At 30.4% G+C, this 20,861-nt stretch overlaps 1 protein-coding gene across 5 annotated transcripts in view; it reads right to left on the bottom strand.

Moving 5' to 3' along the window:
- The window catches only part of LOC118449776 (uncharacterized), a 166,572-nt gene that overhangs the window by 24,087 nt on the left and 121,624 nt on the right, over positions 1 to 20,861 (bottom strand). For all 5 annotated transcript variants that reach the window (XM_035884760.2, XM_035884752.2, XM_085658957.1 and 2 more), the window contains one exon: positions 14,804 to 14,914. In XM_035884760.2, the coding sequence (XP_035740653.2) occupies positions 14,804 to 14,914 (111 nt within the window). The remainder of the gene's footprint in view (positions 1 to 14,803; positions 14,915 to 20,861) is intronic.

Raw genomic sequence — 20,861 nt, forward strand, 5'->3', positions numbered from 1 at the left:
ACTTTCCAACTGCTTATGTTCGTATGTATATATGTATATATATATGTATGTATATATGTATGTAGGTATGCATACAAGTACTCATATATATTTACAAAATGGTAACATGATAGAGGATATGTAAAAACTTTTTATTGGAATAGACATAATTCTAACATTATTGCTGTTCGATTGTGTTCCCATTGGAAGTAAGTATGCGTATTACCAAAGCGTTTTCAAATGTAATAATTTAGTTTTAGATAGGTTTCTATATTCTGAAAATATGAATATTTCGTTGAAATTATTTTTTGAATAGTTTATAAAGGTATAGTTGACGAACGATATCACACACCGTCGCGTAAATTTTCTTCTTTTCCTCGTACTTTTTTCTTTCCTTTTTCCTTTTTCATTTTTTTTTTTTCATTTTACTTTTTTTCTTTTTTTTACGAACTCGTTTTACTATACGATCGATCATACCGAAAAGATTATTTATTATTTATTTGTAAACGACTTGGGTTTCTATCTAAAGAAGGGTTTACCCTTCGATGAAGGTTATACATTATTACTCGCTATTAAGATAACTTTTAAGATTACGATCCGATATACCGTAATTTGGAAGTTAAAAACGTTCAGTGAGGGTATAACTAAGATTTTAATTACTAAAGGATTTCGATCGTTAACGAGAGTTCTCTTGGTAATCATGAAGCTAATAAAACTTAAACCGACATGAGCATTGGCTTTGCTCATGGTAAAGTGGTATAAGGGACGTTGGTGGCGACGATAGGCAAACTCGTGTGAGACGGCTCGTTTTGGTGGAAAGGGAGGTTGGGAGATTTCTGGGAGAAGGAGGGATGTGGGGGGCGGTTGGTGGATTTCGGAGGTGGGGCTGAGGTCGTGCAATTTAATTAATTAGCGGCGAGAACGGTTATTCGACGATGGGAAGGGTTGCTCGACCATACCGAACGTACGGAATACCGTATGTTCTTTTATTGATTATTTTCTTTTTCTATTTTTATTTTTATACCGTATTTCAAACTGATTTTGTATAAAAAGAAATTAGAAAATATAGAGATCCTCGCAAAGAAAATATTTATTAAAACGTACACGTAGAATAAATATTTATTAAAACGTTTTCTACGAACGTGAAGTAGTTTTGATTAGAGAATATAATATAATATTTTCATATTATGTTAAAAATTATCAAATCAATTAACACGTATGTATATAATTATTACGTGTATATATATATCTTTTTTTATTTGTTTAATCGAACAAATTCTTCTTTGTTATTTAATTAACATAAAAAACGAAACGTTTGAGAATTAAAAAATAATTGACGAAGATAATATATTATTTTATATGAATAGAATTGTAGTATCAATTTTAAAGAGAAAATATCAGACGAGATATTTGATAAAATTAATTAAACGTTTGCCAATATCAGTTTCATTGTCAATGAAGGATTTTCAATGAAGTAGGCCGACGTTTGGAAGCAAACGATTTAATATGCCCAACCAAAGGATCTTACCTTTTCGGTCCTTACTAAACGAGGACAGGAAGAGAGTGAGAGAGTGAAAGAGATTGAGTGAGAAAGTAAGAGAGAATGAGATAGAGAGATAAAGATGAAGAGACGAAGGAAGCACCCTTATCCATCTTCTCGTAGTCACAAAGCGGAGATCGGCCCGTTTATTGGAAAGCTTTGCCATCAGGAGAAGCTTCATCGCGAATGAAAGCAGAGTTCCCTCTTGCTCTCTTTTCTCCGCTTATCGATACATAGAAGCTAAAGCTGGAATGCCGGATGAACGTTGATGCCACCGAACGCAATTTCGGAGAGTCCGGAATTTGCATGACATTCCCTTTTCGATCCCAAAACCATCCCTGGCCGATCATTTGTGCAACGATTTAGTCGTAACTATTACTTCCTATTGATAACTAGGAGGTTGAATAAATCGGCCGGTTCTTTTTTTTTTCGTTTTCAAATTAACTATTCGTTTTTTGATTAAAAAAAAAATAAATAAATAAAATAAAAGAAAATTATAATTTCAATACGTAACAACGTGATATAACAGATTTGTTTTATTAAAAAGTTAAAAGTAAGATCGTGAGTAAGGAAGGAAAGAGAGTAAAGAAAGTAGGAATCATCAATTGTCTAATTTTCTTTATGTTAACGTTACAATGAATTCTTTTAATGGTAAAAAGATTGTCTAATTTGTTATCTGAAGATCTACAGATACGACAGAATTTTGGGTGGTAAGGAGGGGAGAGAGTTCGACATAAGGAGAAAAGATGGATCCGATTTCGAACATTTTTCTCGATAATAAAATAATAACAACAACAACAACAACAACAATAATAATAATAATAATAATAATATAGCATAATCATAATCGAGTGATAGTAATAAATTATTGAAAATACGAATGGAACGTAATGTACTTTGTAAAAATAATTTTATTATTTAGATATCGTATAGATAAAATAATAATCGATCGAATAAAAAGTTATTTATTACGGATAAAGAAAAAAAAATGAAAGAAGAAAATAAAAAAGCGAAAGAAAAATGATAGTTGAATTTGCCTGGCTACGGCAATATGCTCGATCGATATTACAGGAAAACAAATAAAGCTTGCTTCCCCTTACTCCCCTCAATAAGAGTAAGGGAAATTATTGAAAGGACTATGATGGTGGGTTGGCTTTGTAACGTTCAGCAACGGGTATGCGTTGTATGGCTATCGGAAACGCGCGTAGATCACGCAGGATTATTCGAAAACCCCCGCGCACGATCCCTAAGCTCTACCGGATGCATACTAATTGCCATGAAGCCGAGCTCGCGCTAAGGCGTTACGCACGTGCCTTAGAGCGTTATTTTTCTAAAGAATTATTTTCTACATTTAATCGCAAATATTCGTTAACTATTGGAGAGAAATAATGTAAACGTAGATGTTAAAAGGATCAAAAAGTTACTTTATATAGATCATATATAATATATATGATCTATAAAAAGTATGGGACCAATACATATACTATTGTATTATTGAGATCAAATAGATGAAAATATTTTCGTATAAAGTTATCTTCAAAAATGTTTTATTTAAAAGATATACGCTTTTAAAAATATTTATGATTTATTATCGAAGTTATAAGAAATGTTCGAAAATTCCTTCCTCTGGAAGAATCGAGACATACATTTGTTTTTGAATTAATGATTGTCGAACTCTTTTTAATATTCCAATTGTACTGGAAATAATAGTAAATAAATTTTGAGTATATATATATATATATATATATATATATGCATATAAATTATATATGTAGCTATTTTATATTTATAAATATCATATGATTTTATAGAAAAAATAAATCATTTTTGTTTGTTTTTCTAACGATAAAAAATACAAAATGAGGATTTTGAAAAAATTCTTGTTGAGCTTTAAAAAAAAAAAAAATGATTTTACAGATTCGGTCATGTTGTCAAAGTTAAAAAAAAAGAAAACAGAAAGAAAATAAAAAAAATAAAAAAACCAAAAGGAAAATAAGAAAAAAACGTTGATCCAAAGTTCTTCGAAATTGATCGACATTTATTCGCGTTTATTTTCAATTAAAATATTAAAAAAAGGTCTATTTAAAATGAAAGGTATGTATTTTTATTAAAAATATTAAAAATATTTATTATATTTATTATATCTATTAAAAATAAAGGTATGTATTTTTTATCGCTGTTACGAACGTACATATATTGAAACTTTTGTTTGAACTTTTTTTGACGTCTACTCGACAAATTCTGAATTTTTTCTTTTGTTCGAATTTATAAAAGAAACATTCGAATATTTCAGTGATTATTTTTAGTGTATGTAAATGGTGTGCATACATTGGTAATTCATTTATCGGTGAGCAATCATAGAAGTCGGAACATTTCCGTGGACAAACCGCGAGCATCAGGGGGTGTGGGTGGTGCGTGGAGGGAGAGAGGTGCGGAGGCGTGTCTCGACGAGATGGACCCTTCGCCTTTTGTTTCCTCAGTGGAAAATAATTCGTGGCTCACACGGGACGTTACGGATATAAACGTGTGCGCGCATCTCTGGTACGCCATTAATTAAAGACTCTCAAGCACGACCCTTCGATAAAAAGCCGTAGGGTCGCTAGGGGTTCTCGGTGAATTTAGCATTTCAAATGCTGTAAATAAAAAATTGGAAAAAAGAAGGTAAAAAAAGAGTCTTAAGTCGTATATAAATAATGTGGAATCTCATAGTTTAGAATAACTTTATAATAATAATTTGTTTTAATAATGATAAAGTTTATAATAATGATTTGTGAGTTAATAATATGATGGACAAAAAAATGCGTTCTAACGTTATTTGTTACATTAATAAATAATGATGATAATAATAATAATAATAATAATAATAATAATAATAATAATAATAATAATAATAATAATAATAATAATAATAATAATAATAGTGATAATATAATATAATATTTTATCGTTTGAACGATAAGACGATATTTTCTCAAATCTGAAATTTTATACCTTTCAATTAATTTTTATATTTCTAACAATTTTTCACAAATAGTTTCTATTAATAAATATAGCAATTTTTTTTCTATCGGGATTGTCATCGATATATTTTTCTCTAATTGGACGATTTTTAAACGTCGTTGGCAAATACATAAAATGCAAAAAAAACAAAAAAGAAAAATTAAATTCTTATTTGTCAAACACAGTTTGCATGGTCGTCATCTCATGCTACCGGTTTCAAAGCTGCTTGACAAACAAATGAGGCGATCAATTTTTCGGACACTCCATATATATATATATATATATTGAATATTTTATTCATAATATATTGTCGCGACAAATATTTCATACTTATTAACGAATGATTTTCTTTTCTTTTAATAATATTTAATTCTCGTAATTAGACATGCAGAGTTCGCAAGTGATTCTTACGAAATAGAAAATATATTAAATCGTTGACCCCGTTTTTATCAAAGCAAAAAACGTGCTTATCTATCCGAAAAAAAAGAGGTCAACGAAATTATCCTCTTATTATATCGCAAACGAAGCAATTAACGGAGTAACACGATACGGCGGCGATGCGGCGAAACGATAAGTTTTCGCTTTCACCAAGGGAAGAGCTTGATTATTTACAGCTCGGCCGTTGATCGAGCGCGTTTATTAAATTTCTCGCTGTTGCATCGTTCCCGTTTAATCTCGTTTCCGTTTCGAGAGCGGAAAATACAAGGGGCGATCGTTAATGCGGCACACGTCCTCTATATCGTTGTTCTCTTTTTATATTTTTTTTCTTTTTTCCCATGTAAACCGCAGGAAAACGCTTACCACCGAACAATAATAATTCATCGAATATATTCTGCATTACGATATGTTGCAAAACAATGGTAAAGTTTTTCAATTTGCGATAAAATAATAAGACGCTTTATTAAATTTTTACGTTTCTCTAAAATCGACATTTTACATTTTGTTGCTTATTATTTCTTTCTTTTCTTTTGCTTTTTCTTTCATTTTTCACTTTTCACCCTACCATTCACTTAGAAAATTTATTATGTATTTTATCGTAATATACCATTATACCATATATATTTATTTATTTGGATTAGATTCGGATTATTCGTTACTTGTTTAAGGGGTTTTTTTTTGCGGTTAGATATACGAAAGATCATTCGCGAAGGTTATTTAGCGTGCTATCGAGGTATTAGCCATTTTGCAAGGGGAAACGATCCGTTCGTAGAACGAAAGCCCAACGATCGTTTCCTCCATAGGCTGAAACGTTCCGTTTCAAAGTGCAAAGTTATGTACTACTCGGGCGCATCGTCGTAAACCGCGATGGCAATGTGGTCCAACCCCTAAATGTACCTCGGTCATTAGTCATTACTTGTCTCTCTTTATCTCTCTCTCTTTCTCTCTCTCTCTCTCTCTCTTTCTCCTTTCTCTGTCTTTCGAATCGATTAGAGCGATTTACGTTCTCCCTCTCAGGAGAATTTTGCAAATTCGCAAGGGTGATTCAAGTCGTTGAAAAAGAAGATTCTGTTGTTATTATAGTCGTATAATGAAGTGTTTTTTTCTTTTTTCATTTTTATGCGGCATAGGATTAATTACGCAAAATTTTCTTCTATTATTTTGGATTGAAGAATCAACATAAATGTGTATATCCGAGAAAGATGGTGTGATAGAAAATTATTTAATGAAACGACAATTTGTATCGCGTTTATGAATGTCATAAAAATAATATACAAAATGTTGACAATCTGTATCAAAAAATATGAAAAAGAATTGTTTAAAGATTATTCAAAATTTGAGATTATTAAACGAAAGAATAAAAAATATGATGAATATATAATCGAGGATATTAAAAATTTATATATAAAAAAAAAAAAGGAAAATCATAAATATTCTTTAAGTTTACTAATTTTCAATTTTATTATAAAAAATATCGTGATTTTGTGTTCCATAAAAAATAGCGTTTTTAAAAGCATGTTATATGAATGCTTTCATAATTTTCAGACCTTATTCATACGAAAACTTTGAAAGTGAGTATTATAGGAATGTATAATATAATATATAATATATTATAATACTTGTATAATATGATGATAATAATACGGTGAAAATATTAGAATTTGATTATTTTAAATGTATTCATTCCCCTATTCGTCTCACGATTTTTCTTCAAAATTTCATTCCTTAAAAAAACTGTCTATTCGCAAACATATCAGCACCGTTTGTCTCACATCTTGTTTTGTCTCAAAACAATTTAAAACGACACGTGTCCATGGTACGCCATCGAGAAGGAAATTTTTCTTTCTCTAACACAACGATAACTATTGCAAACAAAGAAAAATAGAAAGAAAGAAACACAATAATTAATAAAAAAAAAAAAATTTCTTCCATCCCAAGTATATTATCGATCGTGTTAAGCGTTCTACGATTGGTATACTTTGATAAAATACGTTATTGTATAGTTAAAACACATCATGCAATCGTACGATACGTACCATTAAACGAGTATAAATCGAGTCACGCTAATTCTACGAAACGAATTTGAGGAAAATGATTTTATCGTATATTTTTCGTTTCTACGTTGTCCTTTTTTTTATTTTTTATTTATTTTTTTTTTCTAACGGAATATATTCGTGAAGCTACGAGCCTATAAGAACCACAAGATTTTTCGTAATCGTTCTAATATTCTTTGTTTGCCACTTTGCAACTTCTTATCCGTCTTCTCGAAGGGGTCGGAGAAGAAGAGAAAACCTGAAGCGGATTAAAATTTTATGCCACGACGTTCTTCTTTGAACGACGTTCGCCCTCCCTTAAAGCTCGAACTTTCTAGAGAAATGAATTTAGAAAGGTCGAAGGGAGTGCAAGTTTACGATGTTGGAAAAGTGAGCGTATAATTATCCGTTACTCGAATAATTTCAACCAAAAACGGTTCTTCCACGATGATGTATGCAAAACTTGTTGAATAAAATTAATGCTATAGAGTTTTAGTAAGATTCTATAATTTTCACCAAATTTTCTTTTTCTTTTTTCTTTTTTATTTTTTTATTTTTTTATTTTTTTTTGGTTTAGTCTAGTAAATAAGAAAAGAGGTACTTTTAAATTATTTCTTATTATAGTTTGTTGCTTGTTCCGTAAAAAGTTTAGTAGAACATATTTTTTATTAAGTAAGTTTAATTAGAAACGTTATATATATACACATTATTTATATATATGATTAGCAACTATTTATGGTTCAAAAATTTAATTTTCATCTTCAATAATTTGGAAAATAGAATTTATATATATATATATATATATATAATATATATATAATATATATAATATACATATATATATATATATATATATAATATATATATATATATATCACATTCATCTATGAGAGTTCGTATAAAAATATTACTACAAATCTTTAAATTATTCAACAAAAAAAAAAAAAAAGAAAGAAAAAAAAGGAAAAAGAAAGAAAAAGAAATTATCATTAGAAACATTCTCTTACTATATATACAATTATTTATATCTATGAGAGTTTGTATATGAAAAATATTACTAAATCGTATTACGTTTAATGAAAATTCCATTGGTTGCGTTTACAATTGCAAAGTAGACATAGGAAAAGAGGTAGAGGGAAGGGATAGGCGGAGCGGGTATATAAGAAGGTGAGATCCGTGAGCCCTTTTCTCATTCGCATGTCTCTCTGACATCGGAGACGATCGGTGCGAGATAGAATTTCAGCGGCAAGCTTCTCCGATTCGACTTGCGAGCAATTCCTTCTACCACCTGTCTCTTTCTCTCTCTCTCTCTCTCTCTCTCTCTCTATCTATCTCTTTCCCTCTTAACTGTAGAATTTATATCTGGGGAAAGTTAAAGAGGAGCCTAGAGGAGGCAGAACCTTTGGTAAAGAGAAACTGAAAGAGACAAACGGTCCACGAGAGGGGTTGGAGATGCAAGGAAGAGGAGGATAAGGATGAGAAGAGAGAGAGAGAAAGAGAGAGAGAGTGAGCGGAGGGCAAGAGGTACTTGTCTCGAAGAAAGTTGAGGTGAGGACTGCGAGGAACGATGATGACTAATGTACGTGCGAGCAATTTACATGCCACTTTGCAAGAAGATATCCTCCTCTACTTCTCTTCTTCGTCTTCCTATTCGTCTTCACTTCTTTCAACCCTCCTCTCTATCCCTTTGCGTTTACGCGACTCACCGTCGACATATCTAACGTTTGCCTCCTGTAAAACCTTCCCCTTTTGAAGAAGAGAACGAACACGTACATCCGTCTGACGGATCCCGACGTTTCATCAAATTGTCTCTCTTTTTCTCTCTCTCTCTCTCTCTCTTTCTCTTTTTTCTCTTTCATCCTTCTTTTTTTTTCATCGTGCGAGAATAACTCGCTAGCGAGTATCCTTTTGAAGAACTCTAGCGAGAATAAATTGCATATATTATAATTTCATTTTTCTTTTTCTTTTTTTTTTTTTTTTTACAATGCAATTGATGATTCTTTTTCGTTTGAAAAATTGTGTACCATTTGAATCAGTATCTTTATGAGTTATTGTACGACGGTAATAAATGTATATGCTATTTCTTAGAAAGAAGAAAGGAAAAAGGGAAGATAACGATGATCTTGATATTTTAATAAAATAATGTTTAACAAAGAAATTTTTCTATCATTCCATTTCTTGCTTTCAAACGACGATGCAACAACTTCTTATCCTCTTTGTAATACAGCGAAATTATAATATTTAAATGTTCAGTTTAGAATGGATTTATTCATGTATGTGATCTTATTTGTCACAGATAATGTTAAAGTTATTGTTATTATGTTTTATTAGATAAAGAAAAAAAAAAAAAGAAAAAAAAGAAAAAAGAAAGAACAAAGAAAAGAAAAAGAAAATAAGATTCGCAAAGGCACATCCGACGTGTAATCTTTATTTAGGAACTTACTTACAAATCTGAGATAGGATAAATCGAAAATCCCTAAGCGGCACGTCGGAAGAAGTAAATTCGAAAGGCGCCAAGGATGAAGGATAAAGCATAATGTTAGAGGGAGAAGTAAAGAAATAGGGGAAGGTAAGATTCAACGGCGCCGAGACGTCGCGGACGCTCCGATTCTCCTCTACGCTTCGGTATCGATCATTTACTACGCGTGTCTAATGAAAAATGAGAGGGTGACATCGAGCGTACGAACTTCCTCGCTTATTCCTTAAAAAATATTTCATATGTTCGATATATGTTCATAACTAGTAATACGATAACGCGAAAAATGACGAAAGATTATTATATACCAATAAAAATTTCTATTTCATTTGTCTAAAATATTTGTCTAAATATTTGTCTAAAATAAAATATAATTAGAAATAAATTATAATCATTTCTTGAATATCAATAAGCATTGATATATATTAAATGATTAAAAATAAATTATAGAACAGCATTAGCATAAGTGACGATAAATTAATATGTAAATTATGGTAATATATAAATAATGGTAATAAATATATAATAAATGGATATTTATCAATTTTATACAAGATGATTTAAAGATCACCGCGATCAAGTGCATAGATGTTCATATATTTTCCTTGAATCTGATGATAGCCATACGATTGGTCAATATCGCGAAAGTTAGAGTTTAAAACACAATATTATTGAAAAAAATGAACGATCTGTCACCTGTAGATGTAATTATTCAAACCTGATTAAAAAAAAAAAAAAGAATAAGAATGACCATATAATAAATATAGTAAATAATTTTCTAATTAATATTACGTGCTATCAATTATTTTTACAAACTTTACAGCCAAGAAAAAACAAATAAATGACTTTTGACATCATTCTGTATAACTTTAATTGTACGATAATACAGAAAATTACAAGACAAGGTTGGAATTTATTCTTTCTTTTTTTTTTTCTTTTTCTCTTCTTTTTTTTTTTTTTTATCGTTTTTACATCGATCGAAGAAACCGTTCAACAAATTATCTGGTCGATATCGTTTCCGATTAATTACTGAAAGCATATTAGTTCGACATTCGACGTTCGTTTTCAAAGGATAGTTAGAGGAAATGAGGGTGTATTTTAAGCTCCAGTCGTACGTGAAGATCGCACTCGCGGCGAAGCTCGAATCGACGCGTCCTTTGATCGCGGAGTTACTACTATGAGTACCCGAGGCGGTATCCGTTTGACCGTAATTCGAGTACGACTAATAGACGGTGAAGCGTGCTTATCGTTGAATGAGAACACACAAGAGAAACCAATGTAACAATTACAAACTCATTGGGAGATAGGAGGAAACAAGAGAGTTGTATAATCGACGAGATATGTTCAAAAATATATTATTTCTTATTATCGTATTTCGATTTTATTTTTAGATTTATTTCTTTTATTTCGTTAGAAATAATTTCAACTATTATGGATTATATAGGACTATATCATACAATAAATATATGATATATATATATATTATATAATATATAGCATATTTTACATATGCTGGAACATTAATTTTTTTCACTACACGATTATATAATATATATATTTTTATTATTATGTTTATAAATTTATGTATATATTCTTATTTTTTTTCACGATTATACTCAATAAACACTTATCTATATTATAGCAGAAAGGTTAAAGACAGGTTATGACCGTACGAGTCATTTCGTTTCGTTCAAACCGAGGGTTCTTTACACGAGTTATAGAGATAAGATCTTAAGGAAGAAATATGATATTGTAAAGGAATATAATAAAAAGAATTTATTTACGTTATTAGATAAAAAAAAAATAAAAGAAAAGAAAACAAAAAAGAAAAAAAAGTTGTTCTCATTAGTTAATATAATAATAATAATAAAAAAAAAAATATATATATATATAATTAGTATCCGTAAGAAGAATCAACTCGTACGAATGATAAAAGTTTATTATAATTAAAATAAAAATGATAAATTATTATTATTATTATTAAGGATTATTTTACGATAAGATACAATTTTTAAATGTAGGTTTATTAGAAAACTTCGAAGTATAAGCGTCGTCTTTTCAACGCATCGATATCCTCTCCATTTTCCTCCTTTTTTTTTCCTTTCCTTTTGGTCCTTCTTTTCTCACACTCTTCCATACCCTCTCCTACCCCTCGCTCAAGGCTACAGACGAATCTTTATTGAAAATGAATTCTGTGAGATGTCTGCCTTTGCATTATATGTAGGCATCTTCTTTCGCCTTAACGCGTTACGATTTTATTCCATCCCCTTCCCTTCCACCCTCCAGCCTTCTTATTTGTCTCCTTCCCCATCTTCCCTTTCCCATTCGTTCCCTCTTCCCGCGTATAAGAGTTATCATCCCTTAAATACAAAACGAATGTTAAGTAAACGCGATAAATACGATTGAAAAATATATAATTTTTATTTTCTTTCGAACGTTTGAGTTATACAAATGTGTTAAAAAAAAAAGAAAGGACACAAATTTGCTATATATCGTATTTATAATCTTTTGTATATCGTCTTTGATGCGAGGCGATTGATATTAAGTTTCGATTATTTTTTTAAGGATAAAAAAGAAAAAAAGAAAAGAAAAAGAAATTTGTCGAAGTCACATGTTGTTATTTATTTAGAGATATTTCGAAGGATAGGGACTTGGGGTGAAGGGAGGTTTTATTTCTTTTTGTTCTTTTTCTTTTTTTTCGAACGAACATAAAGAAAGGAAAAAAAAAAGAAAGAAAAGAAGATGTAAAGGAAAGAAGAAAAAAAAAAGGAAATGATCGAAGAAATTTCGGGAAAGATTGAAAAGAGAATAAATCTCTGTCAATGATTATTCCTTTGAAGTTGATTACTACTTTTAAGCAAGACTGGAGTGGAGTTTTTCGTATAATCAACATCGGGAAAAGGTATTATCTCGGAATAACTTTTAATAGAAATGGAATTTTTCAATTTCGTTTGAAGTTTCGAACGAATCGTAAACGTTTTTTTTTAAATATACATCTCTGTAATTGTTTGCGTAAATCTTTTTTTTTTTTTTTCTTTTATATTTACATAGACTATCAAACGATCAAATCGATTTATTCAAATATGATAACATTTTACACAAAAGTTTTTGTACCATTGTGAAAAATGCTACCGTTCAAAATTTCATTTCGAGATCGATTGAACATATTTATTTGGAATTGAAAATTGTGTCAATTTAATTACGAACAATTTTAAATTGAAAATTAATTAAACGATCGGACCGATTTTATTATAATTTTATGGAACACTTACTTTTTTCAGATGTAAACATATTTTGTTTGAAATATCAGAAAGATTATTAAAATGACGCGATAATTTTATTATGAACATTACAATATAAATTTTGTTTAAAATCAACGAAACGGTTCTGTTTATGGTTTCCATCGAAACCATTTCTAACAAATAATTTTTGTGATAATATAGAAATACAAACAGTCGATTAATTATTTAAAAAATTGAAGTCTCATTTTAATGCAGACGTATTAATGTTAAAATACGACGTGGGAGTTAATGGTTGTGAGTGACATATAAAAATGAAATTAGTGAAATGGATAAATTTAAATTATGTAGAAATACGAGTAATATTAATTATGCAGAAAGAAAATTGTCACGATGACATAACCATTATATTTATCATGATTATTATGAAAAAGCGAAGCTTTTCTATATAATAAGTAAAGAGAAATATTTGTCCTTTTTTCTTCTACTTTTTCTTTTCTTTTTCTTTCTTGTGCGAGATAAAAATTTTCCTAATTAATCGTATTTACTTTGTTATCTTTGTCATCTTTGTTAACAAGATATTAATCAATGACGGAAAGAAGTTAAATCTTAAAACCGAAAGTTTTATGCCAAAACAGAATATACTTTACTAGTCTGCCTGCAAGCGCTTGTTTTTGTCATGATACTTTATATCATAGGATTGCAAACGAAGAGGGCTCGTAGGAAAAGGGCCACGGATATACGTCAGAAGCAGACCTTCCCGCATCTCTCGTCGTACATCATTTTCCTCCCTCTTGAGAAGGAGGAATCGTTGCCCTTTTCAAATGCCATTGCCGTTAAGTTGCTCTTGAGGAAATCCAGATTAGCTTGGGATTTGGTAAGTATATCTAAACTTACATAATCGATTTCATCTATTGTCCACTTAAATTTGTTCAACGATTCTATCATATTTTATATTTATTTTAATCTTATAGGAATCAATGATTTAATTGACAAAAAATTGATCGATATAATATATCTAAATAAAATAAATGAAAATGAATAAATTTCATAGATCTAATATTATATTTAATGATAGATATTTTTTTACAAATTATTTCTATTTATTTCGTCAATATTTTTATTGATTAATGATAAATAATATATTTCGTCAAATAAATATATAATATATTTCGTCAAATAAATATATAATATATATGAATATTTTGATCATTATAAACAATTAAGTTTTAAAATTGCGCTAGATATATTACATATTGATATTTTATTATAAATATTGATCATTTATTTAAAATATTTATAATTGTTAGTTTAGAAATATTGAATCAATAAATAGCAAGACTTTAGAGATTATTTAAGATTTATAAAGGACTCTGTTTAATAATAAAAAGTTTGGTCTCACGGCTAAGTTGTCTGCATTTATCTATTTTTCCATTTTCCGATATATTGGGTTGTCTGGAAAGTTCGTGCACCCCTTTCCACATGCGTATATACATATATATATATACATACATACATACATATATATATATATATATATATATATATATATATATACAAACATATCAGTATATTTATAACGATATTAAAAAATCTATTAGTTTTATGCATATACTTTAACGAGACATCTTTATTTATAATCAACTTCAGAAAATAAATTTTTACTTTTTAAAGAATGATAAATGACAATAATGAATTTTCGATATTTGATGCAATTTAATATAATTAAATTATAGCAAAGATAAAAAGCGAGTGGCACGGTTTAAAAGTTTTAATAAACGTTGATCTAGAAAATCTAATTGCAAGATCATAATCGTTATTAATAAATTTTCTTCTTTATAAATTACGAATAATTTATAAATAATATCTAATTAACGAATATAATTCGTTAGTTAAGAAAATGGTACATTGAATCGATATGAATTTGTTTTTTGGCCACAAGACAATAATATTTTAATTATAGACAAGTAGATTAAAATCTATATCATAAAAATCGATACATCGAAAGAATTCCAATAGAAATATTTTCTTTCTTTCTTACAAGTATTATATAATTCATAAAGTTAAATAAAAGTTTTGAGATTTCTTTTTTTTTTACCTTATTAATTTGTCGTTGAAGTTTCGTCATCGTTGCGCGATCTCGTTGAGCGACGAGTCGTTCCGCTTGCAGCGCCCGTTCCAATTCGTGAACTCGCTCCTCGAGGCTCTCCTGAAACATTAACGTCGGTCTTGTGAACACGATAGCGTAACTTTGTCTGCTGTCTTTTCTCTCAACGTCGAAGCGGGAAAGCACTTAAGGAGTTAGCGTTACCGTTACGATCGACCATCTCTCCGACTTTAACAGCCAGCCCAATTCAGTCTTTCGCATACTCGTAATGGACGCGAGATAAAACCTCATTAAAAGTGTTTCCGGGATGAGCATCGTCCTTGAATGTAAAAATGACTACCTTTTCCCTTCTCTCTTTCGCTCTCTCTCTCTCTCTCTCTCTCTCTCTCTCTCGTTTTCTTTTTTTTCTTTTTAATTTAATACATCTAGTTATGTTGATAAAAGAAGAAAAAAAGGTGAGTAAGTTCAACTGACGGTAAATTTGTGGAAATCCGTAGTTGCACTTTCGTAATCTCTTACTACGCATAGAGCCACGATCTCTTCTTAAAGTTTAAGCTCTGGCTAAGGCAGCTTAAAACTACGCCAACAGGAATTACGTCTCAAATATCCTGTTGAAAGTTAGAAAGTGACTTTGCTCTCTTGGCTTTCTAACACGAAACATATCCCGTCGGGATCGATACCTTACCAATCGGTATTCGTTAAATTTTATTTATTTATTTAGTTTCTTTTTTTTTTATGTAAAACGAAATAACAATAATATTATATGTTTGATTTTAATTAAAAAATAAGAAAAAGAAAAAAGAAACAAAACAAAAAAGAACGAAAGATATTTCGTAATCTCTTTTTTACGTACTTGTACATATTTTGTGTGTTTTGTGTATAACGCCTGTTAAACAATTTGCAAATTTCCTGGCTGTTTTTCTTCTCTATTTTTTCTTTTTTTAATTTAAGATAAAAATTCTCAAATTGCCTTGATATTTAGTAAATATATAATTAAATAGTACATTATACAATATAATGAATACAATTGTTTAAAAATAAAATTTTGAGCTACGATCGAACTTTTATATTTTTATATTTACATTGATAATAAATTATTAACATTTATTATTTTATCTGACGTATATATACATAACCGTGTATGTACGATCATATTACTCAAAAGGGTTAAGATTCAAGAATAGCCCTTTCATATGCCAAGTCACGTAGTCACCCCTTTCGAGCCTCCCACCTTTCGGTTTCTATTGTTTGTTCACCGTTCTCGCTTCGTTGTCATTATCGATAACGAAAATAAGCGTGAGTCGATTCGACGAGTCGAAATGTTTGAATTTTCCCATCGAAAGAGATGTGAAATTTTGGTGAGGAGAAAAGTACGTTGAAAGAACCAGTGAGCTACTCTTTTCGAGCAGGCACTTCGTATCGCGAAGCTTCTACAATTATAACAAGCAGCTGCTGTGTAACCAGCACTTGGCTTGCACCCTTCCATGTGGACGGCAAGGGTGCGTCGCGTAGGCTTTATATACTCGATATATATATATGTATGTATATATATACATACGTATGTATATATCTACTATCCATTGGAAGGACCCATAGAATTAGTACGGGGACTCGCGGGACGTCATTTAAAGTACGGACCTGCCACGATGAGCCCACTCTATATGCAGAGATTCCGTTAAATTGCAAACGGCCATTTTCCAAAGAGGGAGCCTCAAAGACACGAGTATAGTACGGTCTCTCAATGCTCACAACGTTGGCTTTGAATGAATTGGCTACGACAATTAACTCGATTCAAAAGTCATCCTTTTTCTTTTTTTTTTTTTTTTTTTTTTTTTTTTGATTAAAATGATTATTCATAAACTATAGTAGAACGATTGTATTATACAAATAATTTTAATTAACGTCAAATATGGTTCGTAATATAATATATTATTAACTGTAGCTATATTATTTAATAAATAATTAATTTTAAATAATTCAATGCGTTTAAATAATTCTTATTGAAAGATGAATTTTTAATAATTGACAGAACATCATCGAATGTAATAGATTATTATTTTTTAACGATAATAATTGTATCGTTATTTATTACTACATTTATATAAATCGCAAATTTATGCGATACAAACTTTTTTTCCAATTTTCTTTTTTTCTTTTTTTTTTCTGAATTTTGAATGCACCGAATGTAAGGTTAAACATTTGAAAAATCGAAAAATGCTGAGTCAAACTCACGCAAAACAATCGAGAACCCTCGTGTGTTTGGCTCACATCGTTCCTTTCTTTCCCTCCTTTCGCCAATTTCCCGGCTATTCATCTTCGTTTTACCCTCGAAAATCGTTTCAACCGTCTCTTTTACACATTCTCTCTTTTCGTCGCAGGACGCGAAGCCAACTTCGTTGTGGGAAAAAAGTAAAAAGAAAAAAAAAAATAATAAAAATATAATGCGTACGATCGCACCCTCTGCCTGAACGATTAAACCGCTCAAAAAACCTTCCCTTATTTTTTGCATGATCAAAAATAATCTTTCTTTTAATCTTCGGAAAGCTTTTAAGCATTCTATATAGTTAAAATCATCGAGAAAAAGGGCCATGTAAGTGCGCGTTCCTTTAATTATAAAATTATTAGTAAGCCGCTTCATATAACGTGGGACTCGATTTAATTAATCGAATTAAATTCGCGAATAAAATCTCTGATCGTATAATATAACATTTTCTAGAGTTACGCGCCGCCTACTTAAATTTTTATTATTCGCATCTTTTTAAATCCTCTTTTGCGTAACTTTGATCTTTATTATTAACGTCATCCCTTAAGATCACCTTTTGCAATAACATGGACTCGCTATCAGGGTTATCATTCTTTTCTGAATAGAACGTTCAGCAGACTTTTTTCTATGATCTCAATTGGTTTAGGATTTATATTAAACGCAATTATACGATAATGACGATCGTGCATATATCAGGATAATATTATTTAATATTGTCTCAAATTTAATTTTTCTAATAAATTTATATAGAGTTTTATTAAAGTAGATTAATTATAGTATTAATTTAATTTCATTTTATGATACTTGAAGTATATTACTTAAATAAATGTAAAATATACTATATAATAAAATTTATTTATATAGTATATCTAAATGTGCTGTATAAATAAATGTCAAATATTTTATAATTTCTTTTTAAAATAACAAAGAGATCTTATACAAAGATTATATATATATATATGAGCCGTTTATTTTGAAAGTGGCCTAACTCCATTTATCTTCAAATCGAGATATTTAATGGTTTGCGTTTCAATGAATTTAAAAATATACGTATGGGATACTAATGAGTTATACTACTTAAGTGTATCTAAGGGTATTAAATTTATAGTTCCTATTAAAATAGTGACAATTATTAAGTGAATAATATGCGTTTTCTTATCAAGAATGGAGTTAGGCCACTTTCAAAATTAACAATCAGATTCATTATAAAATTTGAAGGTGCCCAAGTCTATTCAACATCATTTAAGATGCTTCAAATGGAAAAAAACAATACTCAATTTATTTTACATATCTTTAAAGCACTTCGAAAACATAATTTATGCGATTCAAAAGATTTAACTACATAACGTACAAAATTACGAACATAAATTTATTATAAAACAATTTACTAGATTTTGTGTGTGAAAGGGATTTGAAGAAACCATGATATTCCGATATATATCGTAATAGGTCAATTATGTCCTTGAATTTTGCTGTTGTAATTTGTCTGATATTTTTATACAATGATGTCAATACAATATTTTCGAACTTCCTTGGTCTACCTCGAGGTGGTAATAAATTCAGGACTTTAAAATTTTCATTTTCATTCATTGATATCTTATAGAAAATTTTATATTATGAAGAAATATTTTTTATTTCTTTCTAATCAAGGATTTTCATTTATTTGTATAATAAATTTTACAATAATTCACGTTCAAGTGTTTCATTGAAAAATAATTTCTTTTTTGTTTTTACAAATTGAAATTATATACAAACGGAAAACGACGCTTAAATAATAAAGCCTTATTTGTACGAATAACTTTACGGAAATTAAAAAAAAAGAAAAATAAATAAATAAATAAAAAAGAAAACAAAAAAAAGAGAAAAGCTTCTGTTTCAATAATCATTCTTAAACGAATAATAAATGTTTCATCACAATATCGTTGCACAAACGAAGCCACGAATGTTTCGGACAAACTTTCTAATACGATAAGTAAGGCTTTTCAATGAAATATTTATTCGATTTCAAATCGAACAAATATATTTTTTACACTTGTCGGTAAAAAAAAAGAAATTAATGTTATCTAAAACATAATATTATTTATAATAAAATCATTCTTATCAATCCGATCGTTATGATATGATTGTTTCATATATCTTTTGCGCAAGTGCGTATTGGAACATCTGCTCCTAAAGAATTTCTTAAAATGAGACGAGCGACGATTTAAATTCTTATAAGGCTATTTAAAATCTTTCTACCTGAAATTTAGAAGAACTTCTTTTGCATTACAAGAGACTGAGAAGGAGAGAAAGAATGACTAAATACAAAGGGGGCGAGGCTAACCTAATAAGGGGAGAGGCCAAGTAACCCAGGGAGCGGGGCTAAATACCCCAAGGTGCGAGGCAAACCTGGTAGAGGGCGGGTACAAATACCCGTTGGAGCGGGGTTAATCTAGTAGGAGACGGGGATAAGTACCTCAAGGGGCGGGGATAAACTTGTAGGAGGCGTGGCCAAGTTCCAGGAGGCGGGGCTAAACTTGTAGGAGGCGTGGCCAAGTTCCAGGAGGCGGGGCTGAACTGGCAGAGGGCGTTGCCAAGTTCCAAGAGGCGGGCTAAACTGGCAGAGGGCGGGGCCAAGTTCCAGGAGGCGGGACTAGACCGGCAGAGGGCGTGGCCAAGTTCCAGGAGGCGGGGCTAAACTGACAGAAGGCGGGGCTAAGTAACTCAAGGGGGCGGGGCAAACTGGCTGGAGGCGGGGCTAAATACCCAAGGGGCGGGGCTATACATGTAGAAGGTGGGGCCAAATTCCAGGGGGCGGGGCTAAATAGGGGCGGGCATATACTATGTATCTGTGTCTGTGTGTATGCATAGAGAAAAAGTCGATAGTGGAGAACATGTTTTCGTGGAAGAAAGGATGTTTCCTTGGAATTTGTATTCGAAATCCCAAAGAACCTAATTCTCTCTCTCCTCCATTTTCTAAGATAGTCATATAGTCAGTTATAGTCACAAAGTCATTTATAGTCTTTATAGTCAGTATAGTCATTTATAGTCTCCATAGTCAGTATAGTCGTTTATAGTCATTACAGTCATTTATAGTCAGTAGTCATATACTCAATAGACACATAGTCAGTAGTCAACAACTTTCACTATATGTACAACTTTCTACTATCATAGGAATCACCGCGATTAGATAAATCATGTTGTGATGATACCATTAACCCTTTGAATACTATGGGCGCACATATGCGTCCAGTGAAAGCTATCGATATAGACTATAGAAGCAAATACGCGGCTGGCAAAAATGTGCCCATAATTATGAAAGTGGTCTAAGTAAAAAATTTGAAGAAATTACATATAAATATAACTTGAAAATGGCGCGTGGCCCTTTTGGACACGTTTCTGAACTACATAGTAAGCTGGTAAAATAAATGATAACGAATACGTCAATTTATTCCGGTTTAAGAAGCCTGGAATTTCACGAAAAACAGATGAAATTAAGATAAAAGCTGTACGAGAACATATTTTAAGTTTCCCAGCATACAAGAGCCACTACACCAGAGCTCGTCATACTCCTGGTCGAAAATATTTGAGTCCTGATCTAGATATTCGTAAAATGTATAGCCTATATGTAGAGAAATGTAAGGAAAATAACCAATCCTTTGTTAAGGAATGGATCTACAGGGAAATATTTAATACTGAATTTAACTTAAATTTCCATGCTCCTCGAAAAGACACATGCCAAAAATGCGATTTACTGAATGAAAAAATCGAAGCATGCAATAATGAAGAAGAGTAATTACATCTTAG

This window comes from Vespa mandarinia, chromosome 8 (assembly GCF_050613455.1).
Source record: "Vespa mandarinia isolate Hongniang chromosome 8, ASM5061345v1, whole genome shotgun sequence".
Classification (NCBI taxonomy): Eukaryota; Metazoa; Arthropoda; class Insecta; order Hymenoptera; family Vespidae; genus Vespa; species Vespa mandarinia.